This window comes from Belonocnema kinseyi, chromosome 5 (assembly GCF_010883055.1).
Source record: "Belonocnema kinseyi isolate 2016_QV_RU_SX_M_011 chromosome 5, B_treatae_v1, whole genome shotgun sequence".
NCBI lineage: Eukaryota > Metazoa > Arthropoda > Insecta > Hymenoptera > Cynipidae > Belonocnema > Belonocnema kinseyi.
The window spans coordinates 85,929,933-85,943,060 of record NC_046661.1 but is presented as its reverse complement, the minus strand read 5'-3'; the positions used below and the strand labels follow the sequence as shown (position 1 = coordinate 85,943,060).

At 27.6% G+C, this 13,128-nt stretch overlaps 1 protein-coding gene across 1 annotated transcript in view; it reads right to left on the bottom strand.

Moving 5' to 3' along the window:
• The window catches only part of LOC117172503 (protein broad-minded-like), a 38,252-nt gene that overhangs the window by 11,275 nt on the left and 13,849 nt on the right, over window positions 1-13,128 (bottom strand). The window contains exons 4-6 of the mRNA XM_033360510.1: window positions 12,779-12,972; window positions 12,309-12,659; window positions 7,071-7,387 (exon numbers count right to left, since the gene is read on the bottom strand). Coding sequence (XP_033216401.1) covers window positions 7,071-7,387; window positions 12,309-12,659; window positions 12,779-12,972 — 862 coding nt within the window. The remainder of the gene's footprint in view (window positions 1-7,070; window positions 7,388-12,308; window positions 12,660-12,778; window positions 12,973-13,128) is intronic.

The following is a 13,128-nucleotide window of genomic DNA, read 5'->3' as shown; positions in this document are numbered from 1 at the left end:
GTTGAAGTCTTAATTTTTTTGTGAATTGAATTACTTAGTTCAAATTTTATTTTGTTAAAATTGCAACTGGTTCGTTGAAAATTTAATTATTTTGTTGAAAATGTAAGTATTTTGTTAAAAATGGTAGTGTTTTGTTGAAAATTAAACTACCTTGTTAAAAAATTTCAATTATTTATACAGATTTTAATATTTAGTTCGAAATTTAACTATAATGTTGTGATTTTAATTATTTTATTAAAAATTCAACTGTTTTCTTGAAAATTCAACTATTTTGTTAACAAGTTGTTTTTTTTTTGAAGATTCAACTATTTTGTTCAAATTTTTTTGTTTTGTTGAAAATTCAACTATTATTGGAATTGTAATTATTTTGTTAAAACTGCAACTGTTTCGTTGCAAATTTTGTCGGAAATTTCATTATTTTTTTGAAAATTCAACTACTTTTTAGAAATTCAATTTTTCATTTGAAAATTCCACTACTGTTGAAATTTTAATTATTTTGTTGAAAATGAAACTGTTTTGTTGAAAATTTAACTACCTTGTTCAAAATTTTCAAATATTTATACAGATTTTAATATTTAGTTAAACATTTAACTATGATGTAATTGTAATTATTTTGTTAAAAATCTAATTATTTTGTTGAAAATTTGATTATTTATTTAATGATTCATCTTTTTTGTGAGAAATTTTATTAATTTTTTGAAAATTAAATATTTTTTGGAAATTTAATTTTCCAGTTGAAAATTCCACTACTGTTGAAATTTTAATTCTTTTTCTAAAAATAAAACTGTTTTGTTGAAAATTGACCTACTTTGTTGAAAATATTCAAGTCCAACGAAGAATTTCATGTATGAGAGATATAGGTTTGACACCCCTAACACACCCCCATGAGGATCTGAAAACTACCCTTAAAAAAAAAAGTCAATTCTTCATGAAATCGACCTTTTGAGCACTATATTCTCGTCTTTTTTTACATAAAATTATTAATATTGATCCAGTGGAATATTTATTATCATTGGTTAATTAATTATTAATTTTTTTAATAAATCGAATATTTAAATATTTTTGTTTCGAAAAATTGGGGTTTCCCCTTAAAATTATTAATATTAGTCTACTGGAATATTTAATAACATTAGTTCGTGGAATTTGTTTAAATAATTTCGTTTCGAATTTTTTTAAATAAAAATTATTACTGTGGATCTAGTGGAATATTTATCAGTAATAATTAATTGCTGATTAATAATTAATTTAATAGTAATTAATTTATCAGTAATATATAAGTAATAATTTTTATTTTAAAAAAAAATTGAACAATGTTGATCAATATTCCACTGAAGTAATATTAATAATTTTTATTTAAAAAATATTGAAACAAATTCCATTTGTTTAAAAAATTAATGAATTAATGTTAAGTTTTAAGCAAGAAAATTAGTATTTTCGGCCAAAAAGACAAATCTTTAAAAGAATACATGAATTTTTAACTAGAAAAGAAAAATTTTCGACAAAAATTAAATAATAAAATTTTCAACGAACGTAATTAATTTGTAACAAAAATGGTGATTCCTCAAACAAAACAATTATTTTTAACAAAGCAATTGAACTTAAGACCAAATTGTTTAATTTTCGAGAAGAAAGTAAGAATTTTCTACAGAAAAGGTGACTTTTCAACCGAAAAATATGAATTCTCAACAAAAAAAGTTAGTTTTCAGCCGAAAAAGGTTTATTTTTAATTAGATGGTTGTTTTTTATACAAAAAATATTAAATGTATATAAAAAAATATGGAATTTTCGCCAAAAAATGAAATAGTCAGTTGAACAAATTAATTTTGAACATAAAAAAGAAACGGATATTTAACAGAATAGTTAAATTTTCGACGAAAAAAATTTTTTTTTAACTAAAATGATGAAGATACGAATTTCCTTCAGAACAGATGAATTTTCAATAAAAACAGTTAATTTTCAATTAGACTATTGCATTTCTGTACATCCCAGTGGGCACAAAATTTGGCGACGTCTTTACGACATCCTATGTCCATGTCGTTTCGATGTCTGCGATATCGTAAAGACATCGTCGGATCATACGACTTATTTACGATATCGTAAAGACATCTTAACGACATGGATATAGGATGTCGTAAAGTAGTCGTAGCGATGTCGTAAAGACGTCGCCAAACTTTGTGCCCAATGGGATGAAACATAATTTCAATTTTGTTCTCTCTGGAACTATTGGAGCATGGATCTCCCTGATGTGATTTTGTAGGAATCCAGTGGGCACAAAACTTGGCGACGTCTTTACGACATCCTATGTCGATGTCGTTTCGGTTTCTTTGCGATATCGTAAAGACATCGTCAGATCATACGACTTATTTACGATATTGTAAATACATCTTAACGGCATGGACATAGGATGTCGTAACGATGTCGTAAAGACGTCACCACACTTTGTGCCCACGAGAAAGAATCCATTTTTTATCGAAAATGAACATGAGCGAACATAGAAAATGAGGATTTTGGAGCAGACACTTAATTTCGAGCTGGACGTTGGACTGAGAGTTGCACACGGTGTGCGTGCGCGAAAACGGGTGCCTGGACTAAAGAGTAGGGGGTAAAGGTGTGCAAAAGATCGTCTCCATTACACCCATTACCTACATTCTTCAATAACCCCATAACCCGGTGAGGATGAGACTTTTTCTCTCCCCAAGTCACTTAATTCTTTTTGACTGAAAAGTTGTGGAATCGAATTTTTTTATTTCCGACCCTCTTCGCCCGCACTCGATCTGTCAGATTCCATCTCAATGTCAGGCCTCCACTCCATACGGGTGCTATTCTTGAGTATCGTTCTACTAAACGCAACTAAACGACTTCGAAATTCGAACGGAATAGAAATGATAATAGTGCAAGGTGTCATGATCCAACAAAGCATGGTCCTGCCAGGCGCAAGTAAAAAAAAGTTAACCAATCAGATTCGGCATCCTAGGGCACCCGACCTTTCTGACATCATAGATCGAGTGCGGCAGTGGGCTTTCCCTTCCATTCGCGCCAATGCAATGATTACGGTGGGGGGCGTCAGTTCACTCCAAGTCGAACGTATTTGAGCATCGAATTGGCGGGACCATGGTCAATAAATAGTTTTATTATCTGTAAATTTTTTGTTGCTAAAATTGCTTCACATTAGTGTAGGAATGAAATTTGATAACAAAAATAATTTAAAAGTTTATAATAACTATTGTTATAAACAATACTTGTAAAAAAATATTAGAATTTAAGATTTTTCAAATTATAATTTCCTTCAGTCGCTGGAACTTCATTTTTTTCTCTCAATATAATAAATGTTTATTAATTTTTGATAAAATATAACAATTTAAAATTTTGTAAATAAAGTAGATTAACAAATTCGAAATTTTGGTCCTTTCGCATAGAAATTTTTTCGGTTTGCACTGGAAATGTTTTCAGATGTTGTACTAATGAATGCTAGGCACAAACATAATTGAGAATTTAATAATAACCATTGTTATAAATAATTCTCGTGACAAAATATTCAAATGTAAGGTTTTATCAAATTTTTTGTTTTCTTTAATCGCTACAATGGCTACGGATATTCCTAAAAAAATGTATCTTTGATAATTTTTAGTAGAATATAACATGCTAAGATTGACTCAATAGAAAATCTTTTGACAACCCACCGATTTGGCCATTAAAGAAAATTTAAATTTGATAAAACCTTAAGTTTAAATATATTTTGTCACAAGAATTGTTAATAACAGTGGTTATTGTTAACTTATTCTAACATTTTTGTGACTAGCAATTATTCTTCCAATAGCTTAAAACATTTCCAGTGCAAAAAAAATGGTCTATGCGGAAGGGCCAAAAATTCTAATTTGTTAATCTAATTTGTTTACAAAAATGTAAATTGTTATATTTTATTAAATATTATGAAATATTTATTATTTTAAGGAATACCTGAGGTCGTTCTGGACATTGAAGGAAATTATAATTTGAAAAATCTCAAATTCTAATATTTGTCCACAAAAATTGTTTGTCACAGTGGTTATTATAAACTTTTAAATTATTTTTGTTATTAAATGTCATTCCTACATCATTGTAAAGCACTTTTAGCAACAAAAATTTTTTTACGGATAATAAGACTATTTATCAATTTGTTCATAAAATTGGTTTAAAACAAATAAATGGATTAATAAACAAATTATTTGTATCCTATGATTCCCTAAAAATTTATTGAAGACAATATAAAGTTTTCCTGATCAGTTATTAAAGCGTAAAAAATTGTTATGCACAGAATTTTAGTTTTTCCATACTTTGAGTGGAAAAATCATTAATAAAAAATAGAGGAGACAAAAGTTCGGCGAGTCAAGATCTGTAGAATTTAATGATCTTTAATGTAAAAATTCAAAATCGCAAGAAAAGTTTGGTTCAATTTAAATAAATATATATATTATATTAAATAATATTAAATCCATTTTCTCATTTATAGTCTTGTCATTGACTTTTTACCAAGTTATTCCTTCAAACATTTTAATTACAATTACCATTACTTTTTAAAAATACTGTCTTCAAAACTTGAAATTCTTAAGGTTTACATTTACATTTACATTAATAATTTCAACAATAAATATTTTTTTTTAATTGAACAAATAATAAAATCAATAATATCAGCAAAATAAATCATAGAAATATGAAGTTCGAACTTCTTTCAAAATGTATCTCAAAATTATATTTTATGCAGATTAAACTACATATTTTCAGAAATTTTTCTTTTTTTAAATAATTAGTAATAGTTACTCTTATTTTTTCATATCTTTTTTTTTGTTTATTTGCAAACAGAATCAAGTTTTTAATTATTTTTTCTTTTTCTTAATGTAATGCAATGAAAAAGTCAGACCTAATTTTTGTGGCGCCATCTCGGAATGGCTGGAATGAGGCGTTAACCAATCAGAAACGTTTAGCGGAAACAGTGTCGTTCTCGTTCCGAACTGAGCCGAAATGTTCGAATTTTTTTTAAGTTTGCGCCAAACGGCGTTCGGAACGCCTTTTGGTGCAAACTTACAAATTTCGAACATTTCGGGTGAGCTCGACTCAGCGGAACGTTTTTGATTGGTCAACGCCTCATTCCGGCCATTCCGCGATCCGGCCGTTCTAGTGCATTGTCTGGAGACCTGAGACTCCAGGAGTAATTTTCTCGATTTTTTGTGTTGAGCTGTGTAATTCAAACTGTTTTATTGAAAATTTAATTACTTTTTTGAAAATTCAAGTATTAAAAAAAATGTTATTGGTTAGTTGAAAATTAAACTCCTGTTGAAATTTTAATTATTTCGTTAAAATTGCAACTTTTTCGTTGGAAATTTAATTGTTTTGTTGAATACCTAATTATTTTGTTGAAAATTTGATTATTTATTTAAAGATTCAACTATTTTGTCGGCAATTTAATTAATTTTTTGAAAATTGAACTAGTTTTTTAATTTTTTTTTACTGTTGAAATTTTAATTATTTTATTCAAAATCAAGCTGTTTTGTTGAAAATTTAAAAATTTTTTAAAGATTCAACTACCTGGTTGAAAATTCAATCATTTTTTAATTCACCTTTTTTTATAAATTTAACTATTTATTTGAAAATTCAACCACTGTTAAAATTTAAATTATTTTGTTACAAATACAATGGTTTCATTTGAAAATTTAATTTCTTTGTTGAAAATTCAAGTATTTAAAAAAAATTCAACTATTGTTGAAATTTTAATTATTTTATTAAAACCTCAACTGTTCTGTTGAAAAATCAACTATTTTGTTGAGATTTTTTTTCAATTTAACTATTTTTTGTAAATTTAATTATTTAGTTGAAAATTTAATTACTGTTGAAATTTTAATTATTTTGTGAAAATTGTAACTGTTTCGTTGAAAATTTAACTACTTTGCTGAAAATTTTCAAGTAATTTATACAGATTTTAATATTTAGTTCAGAATCAAACTATAAAAATTCTAATTATTTTATAAAAAATTCAACTGTTTTGTTGAAAATTTAATTATTCTATTAAAAATTCAACTCTTTTGTAAAAAAGTAATTTTCTGTTCTGAAAATTTAACTGCATTGTTGAAAATTCGTATTTTTGGATAAAAAAATCCGGCTTTCTGGTATGCAAATTAAACCTATTTGTTAACCTATTGAACCTATTTGTTAAAAGTTTATTTTTGTTGTTGAAGATTCATCATTTACTTGAAAATTTAAATATTTTTTTGGAAATTTAATTATTTTCTCAATAATTCAAGCTGGTTTGTTGAAAATTTAATTAATTTGTTGAAAATACAATTATTTCAAAAAATTATTTCTTTATTTCAAACTTCAACTATATTGTTGAATTTTTAATTATTTTATTGAAAATGCAACTGTTTTGTTGAAAATTTGATTATTTTCTTAAATGTTCAACTATTTATTGAAAAGTTAGTTAATTTTTTCGAAAATTCAATAACTTTGTAAATTCGATTATTATTTTAAAGATTCAACTAATTTGTTGAACATTTAATTATTTTTTTGCAAATTCAACTACTGCTGAAATTTTTATTATTCTGTTAAAATTGCAACTGTTTTGTTAAGAATTCAACTACTTTGTTGAAGATTCGCTTATTTTTTAAAGATTCAAGTATTTTGTTGGAAATTTAATTATACTTGTGGAAAATTCAACTATTTTTTGGAAATTTAATTATTTAGTTGAAAATTCAACTACTGTTGAAAAATTATTTACTTTGTTGAAAATATAATTAATTCAAATATATTGCTGAAATTCGAGTTATTTTATTAAAAATTCAACTCCTCATTAGAAATCCAATTATTTTGTTAAATATTCAACTATTTTCTTGAAAGTTCAAATATTTTGTTGAAAAATCATCTTTTTTTTAGTTGTTAAATTTCAGCTATTTTGTTAGATTTGGAATTCTATTTCCCCTGTTTGGGGAGCTAGCATTTTAGTCTGTAAAGTCTCTTAAAATATTATATTTTAATGTTTTTTTAGTCGTTTATGAAATAAAATTAAAGACAAAATTTTGATTTAAAAGGGGGAAACCTACTTCTCTAAATCACAATTGCAGATAATGAAGATCGTTGCGAGAAACCAATCAAATCCTTGAAATTCCAGAGGTTTTTCGAATTTTACAAATCCATGTGCAGATTGAATAAAGATTTTCAAATTTTCTCTAGCTTCTTCTACATTTTCGACTGATTCGTTCAATTCTGCGTAGCGAAGAACTAAATCGATTCCTTTAATATCTTCCGGAAGCCAGTAATTTTCTTTGTAATCGTTTGTTTCCCATGTAAACTGGTCTACCCATTCGACATTTGGAATTGCTTTTTGCATCTGGTCGAGTAAATTCAGGACCACGCTGCTCTAGAATAGAAAATTTATATTTTAATTTGAAAGAAATTTTTAATTTTTAATTAAAAACATTTTTGATACCATAATTTTAATTTCAATCCCAATATAGAATGTCCAGGAATTTTATGGAACCGGGAAAAACCGGGAAATTGCAGTGAATTTATTTTTTGACGGGAGATTTTACAAATTTATAGAAAAAATCTGTGCAAGTTTGACTTTAACAGTTTTCCGAATTTGGTCTTTCACAGAAATATTTTCCCTTTGAGATATGAATTTTTAAGTGTACATTTTTCATTTAAAGAGTTTTAAAATTCAGTTTTTCAAGACTTGAAAAATTAAAAATTAGAAGCGTTAAAAATTCAAGAATTTTCAGATTTTAACGTTAAAAATTAAATTGTAAGCGCCAAATTGAAATTTTATTAAACTGTTAAAAAATTTGTAATAACTTAAAAATAATATATTTATAATTAAAGGCTCTTATTAAGTTTAAAATATTGTTTCAGCCTCAAATTTGAAATTTTTAAATTTTTAAAATTATTCCAAGAAAAAATTCGTTTAAGTAAATAATTTAAACGAAGTGTCCAATTATGCCGACAAATCCGGCTACATTTTAAAAGATGCTTAGAAGTTCTGAAAATATTTCAAAAATAATTTAAATTTAACACAACACGAAGATGTTTCAAGATTTTCGAATAAAATTTTGAGCTTTTTAAGGATTTGCAAAACTACTTTAAATCAAAATAATTTAACTTTTAATTTAAGAAGTGTTCACGTACAGTTTATAATAAAAATGCAAATGATCAATTGTTAATATTTCAGGCTTTAAATTGCTTAACATTATTTGCAGCAGGAATTGTTTATCTGTGAATAAAACGGCGATCCTGTATTTTTTAGCCTTAAAAATTCGAAAAAATATTTAAAAATTTGAAAAAGGGTATATTACACCAGATTTTAAAGATTTTAAACAATTTCAGAAGACTTAAATAAATTTGAAAAGGATTTAAAAGATTTCAATGATTCCAAACGAACACAAAAGATTTCGCAAACAAAGATTAAAGAAAGATTTCAGAATTCTTTTAAGGATTTCAGGAAGATCTCGAAATATTTCACAAAGATTTAAGGATTTCAAATATTTTAATGACTTCAAATAAATACAAAAGATTTAACAAAGATTTCTAAGATTTCATAAAAATGTTATAAAGATTTCAAAATATTTCAGAAGATTTTAAAAATATTTTAATGATTTTAAATTAATACAATAGATTTCAGAAAGATTAAAAAAATTTATAAGGATTTTAGAAGATTTCAAAAAGGGTACGTTACACCAGATTTAAAAGATTTTAAACAGTTTCAAAAGATTTCAATAAATTTGAAAAGATTTTAATGATTTCAAACGAACAGAAAAGATTTCAAAATTATTTTAAAGATTTCAAAATTAATCGAAACATTTAACAAAGATTTCAAAGATCTTACGAAACTTTTAAATTATTTAAAAATATTCCACAAAGGTTTCAAATGAATACAAAAGATTCTACAAAAGATTTCAAAGATTTTATAAAGATTTCAAAAGAATACAAGAAATTTAAATATTTTAGAAAGGGCAGTACACCAGATTTCAAAGATTTCAAAAGTTTTCAAAGATTTTAAACCATTTCAAAATGTTTTAGAAGATTTCCAAAATATTTCAAAGATTTAAAACCATTTCAAAATAGTGTACAGAGATTTCAAATATTTTAATGATTTTAACTAAACACAAACATTTCAGAAAAATATTTCAAAGAATTCATAAGGATGTCAAAATATTCAAAGATTTCAAAATATTTCAAAGAATTTAAATGATTTCAAAATGTTTTGGAAGATTTCCAAAATATTTTACAGAGATTTCAAATGTTTTAATGATTTTAAATGAATAAAAAAGATTTCAGAAAATTTTTAAAAGTATTTCAAAGAATCCATAAGGATTTTAAAAGATTTCCAGAATTTCAATCCTATGTCCATGTCGTGTCACTGTCTTTACGATATCGCAAATAAGTCGCATGATCTGACGATGTCTTTACGACATCGTAAAGACAGCTAAACGACATGGACATAGGGTGTCGTAAAGATGTCGTAAACGTCGCCAAATTGTGTACCCACTGGGTCGGCATAAATTTCGGCGACGTCTTTACTACATCGTTACGACATCTTTACGACAATTTTACGACATCCTATGTCCGTGTCGTTATGGTGCCTTTACGATTTCGTATAGACGTCGTCAGGGCATACGACATTTTTAAGATATCGTAAAGACACCTTAACTACATGGACATATGATATCGTCAAGTTGTCGTAAAGATGTCATAACGATGTCGTAAAGACGTCGCCAAATTTTGTGCCCATTGGGATGTTTGCAAAAAATTAGAAATTCGTTTACTTATGATTATGTTTTTTTTACAAACTGTCGGCAAATAAAACAATGAAATGTTTCATCATTTACATGTATAACAAACGCTTATTTGACTATTTGATGTAAAAAAAGGAGGTCTGGAAAAACTTGATTTTTTGACCTGGAAAACCTGTAAAAGACCTTGAATGTTGTTCCTAGAAATCGCTGGACACCCTGATAGAATAAGATAGACATAAATTTAGATTGAAAGAGGGGTATTAAAAGATTGACATGGATAAATGAAGGTAGGATGAGATAGAGAATAAAAATATTTATTTGGGTAGATAAAGGATAGGATAAGATAGAAAAGAGGGGCTTGAAAAAGATAGACGTGAATGTAGAATTTAGAAAAATATTGATGTGGATAGACAAGGGATAAAATGAGATAGGGGAGATGCAATTGAAAAAGATAAACGGAAATTTATATTTGAGAGAGAGATGGAAAAGTTTGATAAGAATAATTAAATGATGGGTTGAGATAAATTAAAGAGCGTATTGAAAAAGATAAACGTGAAGTTAAATTGAGAAAGAAATCGTAAACGATTGACGTGGATATAGATGAAGGATAGGATGAGATAGAGAAGAGGGTATTGAAAAGAATAAAGGTGAATTGAGATTAACAAGGAGATAGTAAAAGATTGACGTGGATGGCTGAAGGATAGGACAAGATAGAGCAGAAGGGACGGAAAATTATAGACGTGAATTTAGTAAAAAGATTGAAGTAAATAGATAAAGCATATGATGAAATAGAGAAGAGGCGACTTAAAAATACAGACGTGGATTTAGATTGACAAAGACATAAAAAAAATATTGATGTGGATAGACAAAGGATAGGATGAAATATCAAAGCTGGTATTGAAATTAATAAACATGAATTTAGAATATCAGAGATAGACAAAGATAGACTTTGATAGATGTAGTATAGGATGAGATAGAGGAAAGAAGATTGAAAAGAATAGACGGGAATTTAGACTGGCAGAGAGGTAGAAAAATATTGACGTAGGAAGATAGACGGAAATTTATATTTGACAGAAATATAGAAAAAGATTGTCATGAATAAATAAAGGATGGAATGAGATAGTGAAGAGGGGATTGAACAAGATTTATGTAGATCGATAAAGGATAGGATGAGATAGAGAAAAAGGAAGTGAAAAAGATAGAAGTGATAGATGAGGGTTATGATAAGATAGAAAAGAGGGGTTAGAAAAAAGGTGATTCAAACAGAGAAACGGATATTTAGATTGACAAAGAGATATAAAAAGATAATGTAACGTTAATGATGAGATAAGGACGATGTGATTCAAAAAGATAGACGGAAATTTATAATTGAAGGAGAGATTGAAAAAGATTGACATGAATAGATAAATGATAGGATGAGATAGAGAAGAAGGTACTGAAAAAGATTAACGTGAATTTAGATTGAATAATAAATAGAAAATGATTGACGTGAATAGATGAAGGATAGGATAAGATAGAAAAGAGGGGATTGAAACAGATAGACGGAAATTTAGATATGCAGAGAGGTAGAAAAAGATTGAGGAGGATAGGCTAATGATATGATGAGATAGGGGAGACGTGATTAGAGAAAAGAGACGGAGATTTATATTTGAAAAAGAGATGGAAAAAAATTGACATGAATAGATAAAGGATAGGATGAGATAGAGAAAATAGGATTGAAAAACATAGACGTGGATTTACATTGACAAGGAGATAGAAAAGTATTTGACGTCGATCGACAAAGGATAGAAAGAGACAGAGAAGAAGGTATTGCAAAATATTAACGTGAATTTAGATTGAACAATAGACAAAAAAAGATTACCGTGGATAGATGAAGGATAGGATGAGATAGAGAGGAAGGTATTAAAAAGAATAAAAGTGAATTGAGATTGTAAAACGGATATAAAACGATAAATGTTGATTGAAAAAGATAGATGTAAATTTGTATTTGAAAGAGAGGTTAAAAAATGATTGACATGAATAGATAAAGGATACGATGAAATAGAAAAGAGGGGATTGAAAATGATAGGAGGCAAAATAAATTGACAGAAAGATATAAAAATATTGACGTTGGTAGACAGGCGGAAATTTATATTTGACAGAGAGATAGAGAAAGATTGACATAAATAGGTCGAGGATAGAATGAGTTAGAGAAGAGGGGATTGAAAAATATTGACGTGGATAGACTTGCATTTAAATTGTGAGAGAGATAGTAAAAGATTGAAGTGGATAGATGAAAAACAGTATGCAATGGAGAAGAGAGGATTGGAAAAGATAGACGTGATAAATGAAGGATAGGATGTGATAGAGAAGAGGGGATTGAAAAAGATGGACGTGATAGATGAAGGGTAAGAACAGATAGAAATGACGGTATTGAAAAAGATAGACGTAAATGTAAATCGACAATAAAGATAGAATGGGATACATTTTCTCTATCTCTTTCTATCATAAAGATTCAAAATTATTCAAAAAGATAGGATCTCTATCTCTTTACTTCCAGCAGAGGCTAACCTTCATTGGACCGCCGGAATTCTTGAAAGCTTTTCTAGCTTGAGAAACCCATCCAAAGTCTCTCAGACCAGGAATATTTTCTTGCAAAAAATTTTCTAGTTCCGACTCTGAAGAAGTTGAAACAAATCCTTCTTCCGGTCCCTGAGGTGGAGGAATTCGGGAAAATAGAAGACAGTCTTCTGCTTTCGCGATGTATTCAAATCGTTTGTGTCTCACGTAATAAGAATCTGATAAAATCCGATGACGAAGTAAACTAGACTCGTCAACTACATATTTTTCTTGTTCTTCAAGATCTTCATCGTCTTCTTCATCTTCAATAATGCAGAATTCCTGGAGTTTTAAAAGTTCCTCCTGTTGATGACGAGTCAATTTATTTTAAGTTCCCTTATTTTCGTAAAAAATCAACCTATTTGCCCTATTTTGAAAAATATCCCGAAATTGATCAAGTATAGTTTATGGACGGCCCTTACCTCCATATTTAAAAAGTTGGATAAGGAGATGAAGATATCAAGATTCCAGATCATGGTTCTTAGGGAAAGAAGACTCAGGTAATGGTACTGAGAATCAGAATTGATCGAGTGTTGTAAGAGTTCGTTCAAATTCAAAGGATAAGTGTTTTCATCCTCTGTTTTTTCATCCGAATTAGTCATGAATGCTCTAAAACCTGATAATTCAATTATTTCCATATAAATTTAATAGAAATTAGTGTAAGCAGACATTGCGCTTCTACAAAAAAGGCTTTCGTAGTCTATATTAGGACGTTAATTAGTTGGTTCAAACCTCTTCTTTTACTACCTCTACATTCCTCTACTTCCTCCTT